General features: G+C 38.1%; 5 protein-coding genes across 6 annotated transcripts in view; 4 read left to right on the top strand and 1 right to left on the bottom strand.

Moving 5' to 3' along the window:
- The window catches only part of arhgap42a (Rho GTPase activating protein 42a), a 35276-nt gene extending 34829 nt beyond the window's left edge, over positions 1-447 (bottom strand). Inside the window, exon 1 of the mRNA XM_048167443.1 lies at positions 28-447. Within this exon, the coding sequence (XP_048023400.1) occupies positions 28-181 (154 nt within the window). The 5' untranslated portion in view covers positions 182-447. The remainder of the gene's footprint in view (positions 1-27) is intronic.
- Positions 430-7561, top strand: fbxo40.2 (F-box protein 40, tandem duplicate 2). 2 transcript variants are annotated; one of them, XM_048167453.1, is made up of 5 exons: positions 430-566; positions 2765-2818; positions 3053-3092; positions 4645-6522; positions 6963-7561. In XM_048167453.1, exons 3-5 carry the CDS (start codon positions 3090-3092, stop codon positions 7158-7160), a joined length of 2079 nt encoding a protein of 692 aa, XP_048023410.1. In that variant the 5' UTR covers positions 430-566; positions 2765-2818; positions 3053-3089; the 3' UTR covers positions 7161-7561. The 2 variants fall into 2 exon arrangements, with proteins under 2 accessions (XP_048023410.1, XP_048023411.1); XM_048167454.1 differs by lacking the exons at positions 430-566; positions 2765-2818 and adding an exon at positions 2819-2914.
- A 2218-nt stretch (positions 7562-9779) lies between these two features.
- fbxo40.1 (F-box protein 40, tandem duplicate 1) lies at positions 9780-14812 on the top strand. The gene is made up of 3 exons (XM_048167456.1): positions 9780-10297; positions 10659-12476; positions 14426-14812. Exons 1-3 carry the CDS (start codon positions 10295-10297, stop codon positions 14630-14632), a joined length of 2028 nt encoding a protein of 675 aa, XP_048023413.1. The 5' UTR covers positions 9780-10294; the 3' UTR covers positions 14633-14812.
- A 134-nt stretch (positions 14813-14946) lies between these two features.
- On the top strand, positions 14947-16849 carry c1qa (complement component 1, q subcomponent, A chain). The gene is made up of 3 exons (XM_048167507.1): positions 14947-15616; positions 15743-15909; positions 16037-16849. The coding sequence occupies exons 2-3, from the start codon at positions 15753-15755 to the stop codon at positions 16615-16617; spliced, it is 738 nt and encodes a 245-aa protein (XP_048023464.1). The 5' UTR covers positions 14947-15616; positions 15743-15752; the 3' UTR covers positions 16618-16849.
- A 193-nt stretch (positions 16850-17042) lies between these two features.
- On the top strand, positions 17043-18564 carry c1qc (complement component 1, q subcomponent, C chain). Its single transcript, XM_048167508.1, has 2 exons — positions 17043-17333; positions 17861-18564. Exons 1-2 carry the CDS (start codon positions 17165-17167, stop codon positions 18424-18426), a joined length of 735 nt encoding a protein of 244 aa, XP_048023465.1. The 5' UTR covers positions 17043-17164; the 3' UTR covers positions 18427-18564.
- Positions 18565-18767: the final 203 nt, after the last annotated feature.

The following is an 18767-nucleotide window of genomic DNA, read 5'->3' as shown; positions in this document are numbered from 1 at the left end:
TAAAAAGACAAACGAGCTGTAACTTACTTTTAAGCGCGCTGATAAGCATATTTCCATCTTTGATTAGCTCCTTGATGAATTTATTAGTACGATCCAGCTCAATTTCGTGGCATTTGAGTCGCTCTCTGAAGTCAGGACTGTCCAGAAAAGAATCACTAAATTCCAGCGCCGGGAGCCCCATTGTAAAAGTGCGGATGAATGAAAAACACTGAAACAAAACCTGACGAACAGCAGCAACCGGGAAACCTTTAATCCTCAGGAAAAGTCGATTTCTTAATAATGTAAACTTTCCACGGTTACGAGTCCCGAAACACCGTATCCCGAAACCCCACTTCCGGCATTTTGTTTCCCTGCTCAATCACTGAGAGGTTCAGTAGAGCGAGAAAGCGAGTGTAGCGGTGACTCCTACTGGTCTAATCCCGCTCACCTACAGTAAAACATGAGGACATGATTAGGCGACTGTGCTGTGTTTGCTGTGTAGCCTGTGCAACTACACCCTCCTGAGGTGACCGGAGAATATGAAGGGCTCGTTTTTCCAAGACCAAAGGGAGAGAGAAAAAGTGGGGGTAAGAATAACAATTTTATGCTGGATTTATTTTTAATTATCAGCAAATTCTCTTGTTTAATTTAATATAACGTTCACAAAAGTGTACAAAATATATATATATATATATAAATGCCATGACATTTGACAGTTTGAAGTTGAACAAAACGAGTAGCCTCAGTAGCCTATAGGCCACATTTGATACAACTACACACACAAACCACACACACACACACACACACACACACACACACACACACACACACACACACACACAGGTTTGTTTTTGTGAATTGTGGGGACATTCCATAGGCGTAATGCTTTTTATACTGTACAAACCATCTTTTCTATCGCCCTACACCAACTCTAGCCATCACAGGAAACTGTGCACATTTTTACTTTCTCAAAACAACTCGTTCTGTATGATTTATAAGCCTTTCGAAAAATGGGGACATGGGGTAATGTCCTCATAAGTCACCCTCTCCTTGTAATACCTATGTCATTATACAAATTTGTGTCCTGATATGTCACAAAAACACTTTTTTGAATTTTTTGTTTTTGTTTTGGACATTCCATAGAAATAATGATTTTTATATTGAACAAATTCTATCCCCTAACCCTAGCCTTGCCCCAAACACAATCCTCACAAAAAACTGCATTTTTACATTTTCAAAAAACATAATTATGATTTATAAGCTGTTCCTCATGGCCATGGGGGCCAAAATATTTTCCCACAAAGTAGGGAATACCTGAACCACACACACTACAAAGCTACATTACTTTATGGATACATAATATTTGTTTTATTTCATATTCATTAGCTAATTTAATGATTTTACTAATGTAATTAGCTATTGAAAGTATGATATTTTGCCAAAATTGTGGTTATACCATAGTCCATTTTTGTAAGGTACAATAAAGGTGTAAAGAGTACTACCTGAAAACCGTGCTTGAGTATAAGTACAGATAGGCTACCTTACAGCGAAAATGACTCCAAAAGTCACCAATTCCAATACAACTTGAGTAGAAGTCTTGAGAGTATCTGATTTTAACAGTACTTAAGTATTTTACTCGTTCTGAATGTAGGCTCAAAGATGCACTAGTCCTAGACACCTGAGAGACATGCCAGTGAAAAACAAGTAAGAGTTAATTTGTGAGGAGAGCAATCACATGTTTATTTTTTAAAATCAGTATAGCAATAAATCAAGGTCGACGCAACAGCCTCTTAAATGTCTACACTCAAAAGTCTCATTTAAGATCCTCATCACCGGCTGCAGTCATGTCCTCATCTCATGTATAAATCACCTGCGATTCACCATCTACCTGCTAATGTACTCGCATTCGCTTAAAATAGTCTTGTTGACAAGTTTGGGTGAGCAAGGGCAAAATGCACAAGATATAGTACCTTCAATGCCCTGTAGATGGCAATATCACTTCATTTGTCACTTCTTCAAAAATGTAGTCAAGTAGAGAGTAAAAGTTGCTATTATCTTTGATTCTCAGTAAAACTACAATGTAGCCAAAAAGATACTTAAGTACAGTAACTAATTACATTTACTAAAATACTTTATTATAGTATATTATTACGAAGATTATAACCTATAGCATGCCATTGCATGGCACACCAAACTTTTCTGTAGGGTATCATCATGGCCAAGTCATATGAAAAAGTCTTATTAGTTAATTTTAAATTTTACTTATTCCTGTGCCAGTCCTGAGATTGCCAGAGACACTGGTATAGGCTCCAGCATCCATGTGACCCTACACAGGACAAGTGGTTTGGAAAAAGCATGGATGGATGCATGTTCCTGAACCTTCTGATAAAGACTAAGCGCAACTACATCAGGAACATCACGTGATTAAAAACTTTATTAATGAAAAATAAGGAAAGGGTGAGGATGGAGAAGAACACAGAATGTATTTTGTGTGCTTGTGCAGCCCAGTCCTAAACAAAAGGATAGACTGCCATCTGGTGACCCACTCATGAAACATTAAAATATAAACAGGTTTATATCTTCTGATCTGTCCTGTCGTCTGTTTGCCCTATGAAGGCACTAAAGAGCTCTGATTATAGTAAGATAAGTTGTAGAAAAGTTGACAAACAAATTAAAAACACTAGCAAATAAATGTAGAAATAAATTTTCTACAGTATCTACAGGTCATGTGCTACCACCAGCTGAGACAACTATTTTTAACATGACCCACCATCTTGTTCCTTAGAAAGGTCTCTTGGAACAAGCCGGGGAACTTCTTTAGATATGGTTCACCCTTTAGGTAAGTTGTTTGGTAACTGTTTACTCAACTGTTTTGCTGTCAGTGCTGTCTGCAACCGCTTATCTTTAAGTATAAGACAAGGTCTTATAAAAGCAGGTACTTTTAAAGTGAAAATATATGTTTTGCAGGTACTTTTTAAATGAAAATATGTTTTAGCACAAATATAAATGCATAAAGGTAATTGTGTTATAATTATAAGATAAGATACGAATAAGATACGTTTACTTTTTTCAGAAACTGCTGTTTCTCATTGACACTGCTTTGGATAATAATGGTATGTTCATTTAATTTTCTCATTACTGAAATATTGGTTAATAAGTGATATTTTGTTTGTAAACATATATGGTATAATATAGATTTAAGTCCACAAAATATAAGACAAAATAAGACAGACCTAAATTTACAGTCTTTCTCTTCTGGTAAATGTACCAGAAGTATTGATGACTCATCCTGCACTCATGGGCATATCAAAATAAATGACAGATAATTTTGACCTCTGTACGATGTACGATCAATAATGAAAAAAATCCCATAATGTACGATAATTTCAGTATTTTGTGACACTTAAAATGATGGTCGTTATAATCGGCTCATTGATCTAGCTGTGTGGATCCTAACGTGAACTTTGTTAGGCACGTCTTCCATCTCATCTCATGTTACATCTTCTCAGCCAATCATTGTGGAGAATGAATCTCTCACGAGCTCAACCCTGCATCCCAATGTGCATACTGTCCACCCTATCCGCCAGAAATAGTATTGAAAATGACTAATGTCACATACTATTTAGGATGCACAGTATGCACATTGAGACGCAGGCCAAGTTAACGTTTCTGCTGCGGCGCTTAGGTCAGTTGTTTCCCACTAAGGCACGCCTAATAATTATTTATGTATTGTGGTAATTTACAGTTCATGTCAAAAAGTTGTTGGTCTATAGATAAATAGCTGTATTCTGTACGTTTGACTCTCATGTCACCTTTATTTATACAGCTCTTTTTACAATGCAGATTGTGTCAAAGTATAGCTTTACAGAGATAGAGGGAACATATTTTTGGCTGTACAGCAGCAAAAAATAGTGTGATTGTCCAGCTTAAGTTAGTTCAGTATTGATTCTTTCCGTTGTAAAAATCATTAGTTATTAATTTAGTTCATTTACCTATACTAAAAAGTCGTGTACGCTAATTTTCTTCCAAATACGATAATTTTGAGCTTCTGGTACGATAATTGGACATTTCCAATCTGGCAACAGTGAATGGGAATGAGAATGTCCTACCCCCTAAATTCTACATACCACCTGACTCCAACTTGTCTTGATTAGCGCGTAGCTAAATCCAAAGATGAAATGCGTGATGCAGAATGTCGACGAAACAAGAAACTTTAATAAATATAGAGAGCGATAGCACACTTCACATCTAACATAAACTTTAACACAGAACACAGAACTGAAAAAAACTGAAGGCTTAAAGGGATATTTCACCCCAAAAATGAAAATTCTGTTGTTATATAAGAAGATATTTTGAAGAATGTTGGTAATCAATACAGTACTATAATGAACTATACTGACACAGGGAATCAAAGAAACAGGAACCAGGTGTGCTATAATCAGAAACCATAGTAACAAATGACTGCAAACTCAGAAACTAAACAGAACATGACTATGAAACTAATCAAGACATGATAAAGAAACTAAACATAACCATGACACAACTGTCAGTAAATCATACGTGTTTTCCATCCTGTTTCAATAGGAAATACATCAATATAGAACAAATACTGTGCTTGTCTTTGTGAGTTGCTTTGTTGTGCTTGTCTATTGTGTTTTCCCACAGAGCCACTATAGGAGATCCGGTCCAAGGTTGCACAGGCATTGTGAGACCTGTTACAGCCGCCGCTGCAAAGCCTCCATAGAGGTCTCGGTGTCATGCATGGTCATCAACTGCCGCTTGCTCTGTGGGGCCTTCTTTCACATGTGTAAAGAGGATGAACACTCTCTGCTGTGTCCCAACGAGAAGGTACCCTGCATTAATGCTCACTATGGCTGCCCTTTTATCATGCATCGCTCTCAGCTGGCCAAACACCTTGAGGTGTGTCCTGCGAGCGTCATCTGCTGCTCGATGGAGTGGAACCGCTGGCCTGTCGAGAACCCAGATGTCCCCTTGTATACAAACCTTCTGAAAGAGCTTCACAAGCAGGAATCACTGGACCTTTCCATGGCACTGAGAGACCAGAAACATCTATGTGCCAGGTTGAAAATGAGGAGCTGCTTTCCCGAGTTGATGGAGGAACAAGAAGAAGAACCTGCTCCAATGGAGGAGGACGACAAGGAGGAAGCAGTAGGAAGAGAGTCTGTGTGTAATGGGATTCATGTTAACGGACATGGAGGTTCAGTTTTAGTAAATGAACCATCGAAATCTTGTGAGAAATCTCTAAATGAAGATGTGGTCCTAAATGGTACCATCGACAAGGAGAAGTACAATCTATTCGAAAAGATGTTCAGCATGGAAATGGGAGGTTGCAAGCAGGCGGAGGCAGAGGCGTCGAAAACAGAAGATAAGAAAGGAAAAAAGATGCCCTCTAAAGGTTCTTCGTTGACAAAGCCACAAGGAGCTTCTGTAGAGCCTGAGAAAGAGAACGCCGATGTATCCCATGTGGATTTCTCCAAAACTGGACTTGCACCTTGGCAGGATGGCGTCCTGGAGAGACTCGGGCAGGTGGTGAATCCCAGAGAATTCAACATGTACATAGTGCATCACGGGCGCATGCTGATCTCCTTCGGTCAGATGGATGCTTGCACGCCCAGAGAGAGAGATTTTGTTTATGGGAGCCTGGAGCCAATACCAGTCCAGACTCTACGTTCTTTCAAAGTTCCCAGTAGTTACAAAGGAAAACGCATTCAATTTAGAGAATGCTGTTCAAGAGTATTGACTGAGCACAAGTGTGTCGACACATCTGACCTGGATGTATCTGAGAAAAAAATGGATGAGATGTTTGCAACCCTACTCTGTTCTGCAGAGGCTGAGACAAGGGGCCACAAAATAAGCGAGACGGTGGCGACAGATGGACTTTATGTTGATATCGCAACACAGACGTATAATTTTGCCACAGCTCCCTTCAAATACAATGCAACTCTGACTGAAATTACAGCAGACAGAGATTTGAAACTTCACGTTGAGCTTGACACAGAAACGGTTACCCTCAGACACAACAAATCCACTTCGGCTTTCACGTTCCTGTGTGGCCATTTCTTCCGGCGGGATGAATTTGCCTCACACTTTAAGAACGTGCATTTGGATATACAATCCTGTCTTAGTGGCTGGTTTGAGCAGAGATGCCCTCTGGCCTACCTTGGTTGTACCTTCATTCAGAGAGGATTACAGCCCACCACACACAGGGCCAAAGTCTCCTATAACCAAGACCTCAGTATTTTCACCCTCACACCTGAGGTTCCTGCCTCTCTCATGGGCGATTTGCAGACTGTTGCACTAAAGGCACATGTCAAAAATGAAGATTCTCTCAGTAACCTTCCCTTTGAGGTGCTTCACCACATCGCTGGTTACCTGGATAGTTTCACTTTGTCCCAACTAGCCTTGGTCTCACGATTGTTCAGGGATATATGTGCCACGCTTCTGCAGGAGAGAGGAATGGTGGCCTTTAAGTGGCATAAGAAGTCATACTCTCATGGAGGAGCCCGCTGGAAACCTACCATAGTAAGGCTTTTCAGCATTTGTTTATAACATAATTAATTGCCATTAAAATATTATATTAAATATTTTTATTTTTATACCAATTATTTAAACCAAATATAATAATGCATTTCAGCATTTGTTTAGTACATAATTAAATTAATATTAAAATATTTTTAATATGTTTATTTTCAAAAATAGTCAGCCAACGTTAAAAAAAAAAATTCTAAAAAAAACAAAACAAAAAAAAATGAAAAGATTCTAACAATTCAAAATCTGCATAAAATGAAGGTAGAATTGATAAAATTGGTATTAAAATCAGAAACGGAATGAAATGTAATCAAAATTTTGAAAGACCGCATTTTCATTTTACAGGTTTTAATCAATTTTTAAGTTCAAGGTAAAAGATCTCTTATTGACTTTATATATTCTCTTCCTCATATTTCTTTATCTCTCTTTCTTAGGTCTGGGAGTTCAGTACTCTTTTTAGCAAAGTGGATAACTGGTGCATCGGCAACACACCATCAATGGCTGAGCACCTGAAACACTGTCCATTCTACCAAACTGAACTGAAAACTGAGCCTTTTGCTCTGGCCAAAATGTTTGACAACAAAGGAAAGGGGAAACACGGTTTGGTTTCTTTGTTTATGGGACGCAAATGATACTGTAACTTTTATCTTGAATTGCTGCATGAACTCCATAAGTATGTGTAAAATCTGATTTGCTTACTTGATTAGTGGCCTAGAAATAATGCAGAATCTTATTAATTTTTTTGGTTATTTATTAATAATTTTATTTCTAGGTTTAAATAAAATTTGGGATCTTAGATTCTTAAGATTTTTCTCTTAAATGAGACCTTACTTATGCTTTTAGTGCAAAGGGTTCATGAACTGTATCTGTTTTAGTTTGGGTATGTCATTTCTTGGGATTTTCCAAAAGCGGGGGTGCTGGCTAACAGGTTAATATCTAACTGAATGTAACCTTCTATTCTCTCTGTAAAACTTCTGTTAAGTTTTCATTAAAGCAGCATGTGATTATAGTCTTATGACTTGATTATCATAGACTTCCATATCTCTTGTCATGTTTACATTCAATATTTTTAGTTCAAACATGAATGGGGACACTACATATATTTTATGAAAATGCAAACTTTTGAAAACTGGTTTCAAAGTGCAAGGCTGCATTCGAAATCTCATACTTCCCTACTGTATAGTAGGTGAAAAACAGCATGACACAAAAGAAGTATGTGCGAATTCACAGTACTCATATAAGAGTAGGAAAAAAGTACCTGGGTGAACTACTACTTCCGGCGAGATTCTGAAGTGCATACAATGGACACTTTATGAGGCCACGGGAGAGAATTACTGATGTAACAGAGAGTGACAGAGAGTGTAACTGACGCTGGTAAGGCACATGATAATGACAACATGGCGAATGTAGTAGCCTACGTCCACACACTCATATTACATAGAACATACTTTTTTAGCGGTCGTGAAGTAATAAGTAGGCCTACCTACTCAAGAGAGTATGCGATTTCGGACGCATACTCACATACGAAAGTCAAGTTACTGAAAAACGATACTGTTATCATGTCAGTGTAAACTACAAGATCGTAAATCTGTGAAAATTGTGACAGCAAGCACATGCGTATTACCAAAGACTATAGACCTTATGTAGCCACGCCCCTTTTCAGCGCTGCGCTCGTTGTCTTTTGACTTCCGGCTTGTATTTCCACAGCAATCTTGTATTTATGAATGAACTGCTCATTTTAAAATCTTCCCGGTCTACTGACATTTGTTAAGACATCTGCTTTAAACATAACAATGCTCATGATAACTTTCATTGACTCTACAACAGGTAAATCCACTTCACCAGTTAATTATTCTTATTCTTATTTCCATAGAAATATACAGGGCTACCGCAAAACCGGAAGTTCAAAGACAATATTCTAAAGATGGCGGCGCGCTTGTTTCTCTGGAAAATAAGGTCTATAGAATAACACAAGGCGTGTCATTCGTATTGTTTTGAATGGGAGAAAGTGTAACGCGCAATATGGCGGAATAAGTTCCGCCTTCTAAATAAGAGCCAATCGCCGACTGGTAAAGTCATCATGTCACTGCAGCAGCCGTTAGAAGCCCTGAAACATGGCAGAAGAGACGTGCATTTAGGTCTGCGCATGCGCATTAGCTTGATCCAGCCTAAAAAATACAGTTTTTTGTCATGATTCGAGCGCTTGGATAAAACATTTATAAGACAGCTGTTGTCAGATTTCATTGGTGATTTCAAATATTAAATGTAATCGTAAGGTTGGCGAACAGTTTTGGAGAATTTGATGTTTCTCCATTCAAAGAGATGCCCAGGATGCCCGAGAGGCGTTTCAAAGATGGCCGCCGAGTGAAATGACTTGTCTTAAAGGGACTTTGGTATTACTTGTCTATCCACCTTATTTTTCAGGTGAGCAGGCGCAGCCATTTGTAATTTTAATGTGTCTGGCTTCCAGTGTCATTCGCTTCTAATTATATTAAGGTGTACAAAACAGCTTGTTATGCTGCTTTATATTGCAAACTTTTAATGTCTTAATTATAAACACGGTGGTTTGTAGTGCAAACTGTTTTACAGTTTACTGCACTTTGATATTCTTCTAGTTATTTCCCTGTAGCGAAATCGGAAGTCTGGCACATTCACAGAAAACACCTTACTTACTTCAGCCTTGAAAAATAAGGTGGATATGCGCGTTTGGTGCGAGTGGTCTGTAAAAGAATATGGTATGTGTGTATGCACGTAGTCTTTCTTTACAAAGTGACATCGCTAACTACTGGCCTGGCATGCATAATACAGCGTCTTTAGTTTCGTGGATTTGTGTGAATAACAAAACGTTGTCATCTGTACAAAGAATTTTTCCCCCAATTTTACTACATTGTTGTCGTTGCGCACACCATATACACATTGATTATTTGATTAGAAAAGCACCTTTGTACAAACAGATCTAACAAACAAATGTTAATCTAATAAATAATACTGAAACTTTAAAAATACCATCTGTGCATTAATTAATTCTTGCATTCAAACACCCAGGCGCAGCACCGCTGTAAAGAAAAGGTCACCGTGATTTTGCCAAGTAAGACATGTTCCTGGATCAACATATTTTTTTATTCCTGTCTGAAAATTTAGTCTTAACCCTATTCCTACCCCTAAACATAATCCTACCCATAACTTATCCCTAAAATCAGATGGGAAAGATAGGTGAATAACATTGATGTAGAAGCACCTAACCCTGGTTGCAAGCCTAAACTTGACATAAACGTTAAACTTGTCCCTCAAATCCGATTGGTTGATTGGAATGTTGTTCCAGGATCAACAAAGATGTTGATCCAGGATCATTTCGTACTCTGTGCAATCACATTCACCGTAAAGGAAAGCTGAATAAACTTTAAAACACTGTGTCAAGTTAAAAACATTTTTAAACTTGACACATTGTCTAAAAACGCGGCGCTCGTGTGAGAGTCGCTGAAAATTCAGCAAGATGCTGCACGGACGTTTAGCACGTGTTAACAAAAACAATTAAAATGCAGTGGAACGAAAAAACGCGTTCTTGTGTTAAATGACGCTAGATGCCGTGAAAACACTGGGTACCTTAGAGCGGCTAAATTTGCAGAACATGTAACTTGACTCTTGTATACCACAGAACAAGTCACACTCCCAAGTACAAGACTATTTTTAACTAATGGGCAGACACAGATTTAGGCTCACTCAAACATTAAGCTGAACGCCACTGTGGAGCTCACAGTAAAACACTATGGTAGGTCAACTTTTGTTTGCCTTTTTAGTGTCTGCTAAATGTAAGATGTAAACATAGCAGTCTAAATGTGTGTATTGTTTCTGCTAAGAAGCATTTAGTTTTTTAGCATTAGCTTAGAGTTAATCATGAGCTATTTCTGAAATACAGTTTTACCACATAGTGGTGGAATATACAAAGATGCATCTAACTACATATGTATGTACAGGTGTTGCAACTGCAATATATGTAATTCCAAGACCTTAATGATGTTCTTCAGGATCTGAGATTTGATCAAGTCATTGACATTCACTTAGTTATGTTAAAACACTTTCCAAAGTGTCTATCCAGTATAAAACACCATTATCCTTGCATTTCTTCACAGGGTAGACAAAGGACCCAAACATCCAAGCTTCATCGCCACTGTGAGAGCTGCCACAACCGCCGCTGCAAGACGGCAATTGAGATTTCTGTGTCATGTGCGATCATCAGCTGTCGTTTGTTGTGCGGTGCTGTGTTTCACCTGTGCAAGGAAGAAGAACACATGCTTTTGTGTCCCAATGAGAGGGTGCCTTGTCTCAACGTTGAATATGGCTGCCCATTCACCATGTGCCGCTCGAACCTAGCTAAACACTTGACAGTGTGTCCTGCTAGTGTTGTCTCCTGCTCCATGGAGTGGAACCGATGGCCCATTGAAGAGTCTGAGACCCCTGAGTTCTATAAGAATGTTTTGAAGGAGAACTACGCTCAGGAACCTTTGGATCTCTCGATGGCTCTGAGGGACCAGCAGCACCTGTTTCATTCTCTTAAAATGAAGATTATCTTCCCTGAACTTATTGAAAAGCTGGCTGAGGAGCCTTCAGCTGCAGTGCCAGAGGGCGCCGTGGGAGGGGTACCGTTCTCGAATAGAGTCGAGGAAGCGTCTGTGTCTTCAAGCACGGAAACTGAGGAAGGAGGTCTGACTCAGGAGGAACGAGAAGAATTGGCTAGGAATCCTAATGTGGTGAATCTCGAAAACTATAATATTTGGGAAAGAATGTTTAGCATGGAATTGAGCGGCTGCAAGCATACGATGAAATCTTTGGGGAAAAAACCTGAATCCTCTCATGGTAATGAAATAAAGCCACAAGCAAACCCAAGCAGGTTAGAAGTCTTACAGGAAGAGCAGCAAATGCAGGTCGACAGTCAAGATACAGCTACTGACATCCCTCAATACAACCCATTTGAAATGGATGAGGATAAATTCCTTATCGCCACATCCCTATTTGCATGTGACACAAGACCCAAAAAGAAACTCATTTACGAACATTTGGAGCCCATGAAGATTAAAACAGTCCGCACTTTCAAAGTCCCAACCAGCTTCAAAGCCAAACACAGTCGCATTCGAAACCCCTCGCATAACAAGAAGGTGAGCACGAGCGTAGACACTTCTGACCTAGGTGTTGAAATCGATGACATGCCAAAATGGGATGAAGTTCAAGCTACTCTATTGTGCTCTTTAGAGAGAGAACTACGGGGACATCTCATAGCTGAATCAGTGTCCACAGACGCACTTCTTCTGGACGTTGGAACTCAGACATATGATTTCTACTCAGCACCTTTCAAAGCAGAGACCTCGCTGGCTGACATTACTGCTGACCGGGCTTTGAAACTTCATGTCCACATTCAGACCGAGAGCGTCACCAGAAGACACAACAAATCCAGCTCTGCCTTTACATACCTGTGCAACCACACGTTCAGACGGGATGAGTTTCCTTCACACTACAAGAATGTTCACTCTGATATCCAGAGTTGCGTCAGCGGATGGTTTGAACAGCGATGCCCTCTCGCCTACCTGGGCTGCACTTTTATTCAGAGAAGGTTTCAGCCCAGCTCTCACAGAGCGACGGTCTTCTATGACAAAGAGCTCAGCACCTTCTGCCTCCGACCAGAGGTTTCAGACACACTGTATGAAGGTGTAAAATCAGTGACCGTGGAAAGAAAGCGTGCACGCAATGCAGACGCTCTGAGCAGGCTACCTTTTGAGGTTCTGGTCCACATTGCTGGATTTCTCGACAGCTTCACCCTGTCCCAGCTGGCTCTGGTCTCCCGTCTCATGAGGGAGGTATGCAGCACCTTGCTTCATGAGAGAGGGATGGTCTCACTGAAGTGGGAGAAGAAGGTCTACTCTCATGGTGGATGGTGCTGGAGAAGCAGAAAGAGGGTGAGTTTCTACAGCAATCAAAATTCTGAATAATGAAAAATTGCAAACTTGTGTAGAGTCATAATTCGAAATGAACCATTTGTAGAATAATGCATTTGGGGGAAAAAATAATTTTACAGTTTTATGGTATTTTTGATAAACCAAAGTCTCAGCTCTTGAATTATGTCAGTTTTATTACAAAATTCAAACAATAAATGTCGATTTGATGCTCAGCACAGAGCGCACATGAACTGATCATTGCTTCCCCTACTGGTAGACCAATAAAACATGAGTAGACATGAGGAGGTAGGCTATGGTAAAATATACAGTACAACTTATTGAAATGTAACATCTTTCATATAACAGCTATGCCAGTGTTTCAGCAGTGGTAAGATATCAATAAAACAGCTTGTGAACATGTCACGTGACTTTACATTTACCTCAGAAAGGTCCATCTGTGTCCATCCATAGCCATTATTTAGCTAGAAAAAAGAACCTTAGAAAAGAGCATATTGCTGAAATTGTAAATATGTTGTTAAATATATGCACTTTTATGTATTTTTTAATAAAATTCCTCCTGGTGTGAGAATGTTAGAACATTTAGGGGCAATTTTATCAAAAATGCATTTTTTTTTATGACAGCCATCCCTAGTGAAAACTTTTATTTTATGTTTATTTTATGCTAAGGATACTATAAATACATTTACATGTTTATGTACTTAATATAAATACCCTGCAATTGTACTTTTGGTATACTAAATTGATATACCTAACATCTGCTAAATTGGAACAACTAATCTTAGTTAATGCACTTTAGTTATCCGATAAGTAGGTCCAACTAAAGATATACTTAAATTTGAAAGTGCTAAAATGGAATTATTGCAAGTATATTTTTGGTACACTTTAAATATCTTGCATTTAAAGACTGATCATACTATCCTGACTAATAATGATATTAAAGGTCCCGTTCTTCGTGATCCCATGTTTCAAACTTTGGTTAGTGTGTAATGTTGTTGTTAGAGTATAAATAAAATCTGTAAAATTTTAAAGCTCAAAGTTCAATGCCAAGCGAGATATTTTATTTAACAGAAGTCGCCTACATCGAACAGCCAGTTTGGACTACATCCCTCTACTTCCTTCTTTAATGACGTCACTAAAACAGTTTTTTGACTAACCTCCGCCCACAGGAATACACAAGAGTTGCGTTTGTAGAGTGTGTTTGTCGCCATGTCGTCGAAACGCTGTTATTTTCATCCCGCAGTCCAATCACCGGGTCTGATTCCGGCTCAAATTGATAGGGTAAAATTAAAGACATGTTTACAATAACACTGAGTGCATCTCCACGTTATGGTAAGAGGCGTGACCTTTCCGGGCAAGGTTCGCTAAGCTGCTGTCGAATCACAACACAGGAACCGCTGGCACAATCAGAACTCGTTACGTATTTCTGAAGGAGGGACTTCATAGAAGTCATCAGCCCGTTTTTATGACAGTGGAAACAGCGGTATACAGATAAGTAAATTATGTGAAAAATACTGTGTTTTTTTACACGCGAAACATGAACACATGTTATATTGCACACTATAAACACAATCAAAGCTTCAAAAAAACACGAAAAACGGGACCTTTAAAACACATTTTAGGATTAATATTAAGAAATCTGCATTGTGCAATAAAGAAGTACTGCAAGTAAAGTTTAATTATAATATTTATATCAGCGATATATCAGTAAATATGTTAATGGATTTGTACTAAGTGAAATAAATGTATTTTAAATAAATTTTGGTATAGTTTTTTTTTCTTTACTTTTTAAGTGATTATATCTTGAAACAGATAGTAGTAGAAGCATAATTCTACCATATCATTAGAAAGCTGCATAAATGTGTCAGAATGATGCAGCAGTTCACTTTTTACATTTTAAACAAGCATCTGACTTTTAATATTACACTAACTGACTTTCAAAACGTCATCAGGTTTGGCAGTTTAGCAACTTGTTCTCCACTGTGGACAGTTGGTGCTTCGACAAGCTGCCTCCGATTTCTGAACATCTAAAGGTTTGTCCATACTACCAGAGGGAGAGTAAGACAGCACCTGTTCCTTTGACTGGTGTTCATGAGTGCCATGAGAAGAAAGCAAACAGGAATCAGAGTCTAGTCTCCATGTTCATTAAAAACAATTAGAATCTGTATTACAGTAACAGACAATGAATGAAATGCTGTTTTTTTTTTGTTTTTTGTATATATATATATATATATAAAAAGTCATGCATCTATGCTGAATTTCTGTGCCATGCTATTCTGTCTGTTAATTTTATTTAGGCATATGAGCAATAATTAATAAAAAGTAACCAAAATTTTTCAGCTTTGTTATGGAATGCTTTTATACTGTTATTCTGGTTTCTGTACTTGCGTAAAGTATTCTGTCCTTTCAACAAGAAAACTGTCGTCATTTCATTCCAAACCTGTATGCCTTTCTTTCCTCTGAGGAACACAAAAGAAGACATTTTGAAGAACAAACTGTTTTGGTTACCATTGACCTCCAATGTATGGTCAAAATAACTTCTTTTCTGTTCCCCAGAAGAAAGAATATCATACCAGTTTGGACAAAAAAAAATGTAAAATATTTCTTCCTGGTGAATTCATGGCAGGGAAAAGTTTGAGTTTAAATTATAAATAAATTGTTCATTGTTTGGTAATTTGATAATTGTTGACATTCAAAAGGGTTAAGTCGGGTTAAAATTTCAGAACAATAGCCTACTTATTTGTTTTCTATTATTTATTTTGGTTATGCTTATTTTGTTAATGTTTTTTTCATTATTGTGTGACAGTGAAGGGGTGATCATTATCTTAATTAAAATTATTTAAAATATTAATTGAATGGATCATGCAGGTTGTTTTGCAGCTGCAGATTTTTACGTTTTTTTTAATGATTTTATATAATTTATTGCTTGACCTTTTGTTTTGAGAATAGGAAGCAAGCGAACGGAGAACAGGGAAGAAAAAATACATGTGTTGGCAATTTCAAAAGTTTTTTTTTTTTAATGTAGTTCACATTTTGGAGAAATGAAACCATTACATTTTTTTTCTCAGCAGCAATCTTTTTTTTTTTTCCATTTTACTGCCTACAATCAGGAAAAGAAGTGTAAAATTTACAGCGAGATACTGGTAAGGCAGACCTGTCTAACTAAGGATTTTATGACTTTATAATCATAATTGTATTATTTTATATTGCTTTTTAGTTGTTTCTTTTCTTCTACCTGTGAAGATATCCTCATTTGTGATTCATCCTAGATGTTTTAGGATGCAGCTTTTGGCTTTGTTTGCTTTTCTTTGGGTGGGAGTGCTGCTTCCCTATGCTTCCTGTCAGGATGGCTGTGCGATCCATGGGAAAGATGGTGTGAATGGACTCCCTGGCCGGGACGGTTTGTCAGGAGCAAAAGGAGATAAAGGAGCACCAGGTAAGAAAATAATGTGTAATATACATACCATGTTCATGGTTAGTTGGAAACAACCAGTTAAAATAGCATTCTTTACAATTGTTTAGTACGAACGAAATGAAATGATAGTTTATGAATGTTCTTTCAGCTCTGCAGGATGAGCTGAACAGTGTCAACATAGAGGAGCTCAAAGGAGAGATGGGCAGCAGAGGCCCCCCAGGAGAACCTGGTCCACAGGGTTTCATTGGTGATCGGGGCCCAATTGGTCCCCCTGGTCCTAAGGGTCCTAAAGGACCCAGCGCAGGCATTGGTGGCATCGTCGCCAGTCAGAAGCCAGCTTTCTCCGTGTTGCGAAAAACAGCAGATTATGCATCATATGGCCAACCTGTGATCTTTGATAGTCAACTTAGCAATGTCAATAATAACTTCAACCTTCAAACTGGCTATTTCACTTGCAAGGTTCCGGGTGTGTATTACTTTGTGTTTCACGCATCCTCTGAAGGACACTTGTGTCTCAGACTTAAGAGTGACTCTGCATCTCCAGTCAGCCTAAGTTTCTGCGATTTTAACCTACGATCACAATCTCTTGTTGTGTCAGGTGGAGCCGTACTCAAACTATCTAAAAATAACAGAGTATGGATTGAGCCTTTCAAAGATTCTAGTGGTGGCAGAATGTCCAAAAGCATGTCTGTAGTGTTCAATGGTTTTTTAATCTATCCCAGCGAATAGCAGACTTATTAGCCTACAAATAAAACACTGCAAATGTTTATTGATTGATCATAGTGTTTTAGCCTACTGAAGTGATGTAAGCAGCTTAAAAACATTAATGAAACCATCTAATCTGCTTTGTTATATTCAAATCTTGTATTCATGTGTTTTGTTTTAAAATGCTTTGTTGTCTTTGATAAAGTGTCAAATGAACAAATTCTAAATAAAAGCAATAAAACATGACTATACAAAATTATTACTTTTCATTATATTTTTTCATTCTAAATTCTGAAAAATATTAACAATGCAATCTAATAAAAATAAAATCTAATTTGCAGCTTTATTGTTGGAAATAGCCTATAAAACAGGCCTATATGAATATGCTATGAATAAGGCTTTGTTTGAATACAGTTTTGTGAATGGTCCTTGGATGGGTGCAACACGTGCAGTGCAAATGAGGAACTGTGATTGTCTTTTCATTGGCTTCTCCTTGTGTACATGTATAAGATTATAGAGCTCACTCTTTCAAGACGGATTGGTCTGGTTATCTTCTCGCGCCACAGCAAACATGTTTGGTGGTCACATCATTTTTGGAACACTTTTAGCGGGTTCTCTCTGCCTCCATCTGGTCTCTACGGACACTTGTTCTGCTGGAGCGATGCCTGGTTTTCCAGGTTTGCCTGGATTTCCTGGACGTGAAGGAAGGCAGGGGATGAAGGGAGAGAGAGGAGATCCTGGTAAGATTTACTCTATTGTTTTATTTATTGATTCATTTTTATGTAAAATAAAACATTCAGGGTGCTTTAGTTTGTGGGAAACCGAGAACCAGTTCTTATTTAGGCTAGAACCTATAACACCGAAACCGAATGAGGTTCGGTTCGGTTCTATTTACGGTTGTCGCGCGAGTTTGAATCCCGAACAAATGACTCTTTTGAGCCGGTTCATTTAGTGAATCAAAATCTTAAAGAGCAACCATTGTAGCGCGCAATTCCCATATGACTCTAATGAGTTGGTTCTTTTAATGAATCATCTTAAAGAATCGATTAACATTCAAAGACACAATTTATGCTTATTTTGTCAGCATTATATATATATATATATATATATATATATATATATATATATATATATATATATATATATATATATTTAACTTTGGAATATTTTGGTATTTTAGTGGACACAGTGATAAAAACAGGTTTTAAAAGATAGGTGTACTGTACCTCTAACATGATGTTAAAACATTTGGTGTGTGTCTTAACAGGGATTCCTCTAAAACCTGATGAAGTCAGGAAAAAAGGAGAAAAAGGCGAGACTGGAATCAAAGGAATGTCTGGAAAGAGGGGTCTCCGTGGGGATTTTGGCATAAGTGGACCAGATGGCCCCCCAGGACAGCCAGGGGACCCAGGCAATCTAGGGAATTCCAAATCTCACCTTCAGTCTGCATTCAGTGTGTCCCGTGGTACAAGATTGCCTCCCGATCCCAATGCTGTGATACGCTTCACTAATATTATCACTAATCCCAATGGCCATTTCAAAACTGACGAGAGCAAATTTGTATGTAAAATTCCTGGCACTTATTATTTTGTGTTTCATGCATCGTCCAAAGAAAAAAGTCTGTGTGTAATCCTAATGCACGATGATAAGAAGCTAGCTAATTTCTGTGATCACTTGCAAAAGAACAGCCAGCAGGTGAGCTCTGGTGGGGTGGCTGTTTATCTGAATGAGAATGAGAAAGTCTGGCTGGTGACAGGTAGCTATAATGGCTTGTATGCAGAAGGGAATAAAGGCGACAGTGTTTTCTCAGGTTTCCTGATTCATGCACACTGATTGATTGTTGCACTGTTTTGAACTATAAAGTTGAACATGGAAAAGTATTAAACATGGTATGATTACTTATAAGAAAAATGTACACAATTACTCATTGAAATCTACTGATCAAATCAAATAAAATCATACTTCAGTAAATTGTTTGTCTCAAGTTTATTGAATACACATTATCATTCTTATCAAATGCTTGATTGGATTTGACATACGTAATCCAAGACCTAGCAAATCAATGCTGACAAAGTACAATTATGCTACAATTTTCAAAACCTGACAATATGAATTGTTAACGAAGTACAATTCTGGGCATTATCTGAATGACAACAATGCAGTGTTTGTCTTAT

This window comes from Megalobrama amblycephala, linkage group LG18 (genome assembly GCF_018812025.1).
Source record: "Megalobrama amblycephala isolate DHTTF-2021 linkage group LG18, ASM1881202v1, whole genome shotgun sequence".
NCBI lineage: Eukaryota > Metazoa > Chordata > Actinopteri > Cypriniformes > Xenocyprididae > Megalobrama > Megalobrama amblycephala.
This window is presented reverse-complemented; position numbering and strand designations above follow the sequence as displayed.

Excerpts from the sequence above, each read along its gene's own strand:
- fbxo40.2 (XM_048167453.1), top strand. Across the intron at positions 6,523-6,962 it reads CCCGCTGGAAACCTACCATA|GTCTGGGAGTTCAGTACTCT; the intron begins GTAAGGCTTTTC and ends TCTCTTTCTTAG.
- fbxo40.1 (XM_048167456.1), top strand. Across the intron at positions 12,477-14,425 it reads GCTGGAGAAGCAGAAAGAGG|GTTTGGCAGTTTAGCAACTT; the intron begins GTGAGTTTCTAC and ends AAACGTCATCAG.
- c1qa (XM_048167507.1), top strand. The coding sequence starts at position 15,753 with ATGCAGCTTTTGGCTTTGTTTGCTTTTCTTTGGGTGGGAGTGCTGCTT. Across the intron at positions 15,910-16,036 it reads AGGAGATAAAGGAGCACCAG|CTCTGCAGGATGAGCTGAAC; the intron begins GTAAGAAAATAA and ends ATGTTCTTTCAG.
- c1qc (XM_048167508.1), top strand. The coding sequence starts at position 17,165 with ATGTTTGGTGGTCACATCATTTTTGGAACACTTTTAGCGGGTTCTCTC. Across the intron at positions 17,334-17,860 it reads GGGAGAGAGAGGAGATCCTG|GGATTCCTCTAAAACCTGAT; the intron begins GTAAGATTTACT and ends GTGTCTTAACAG.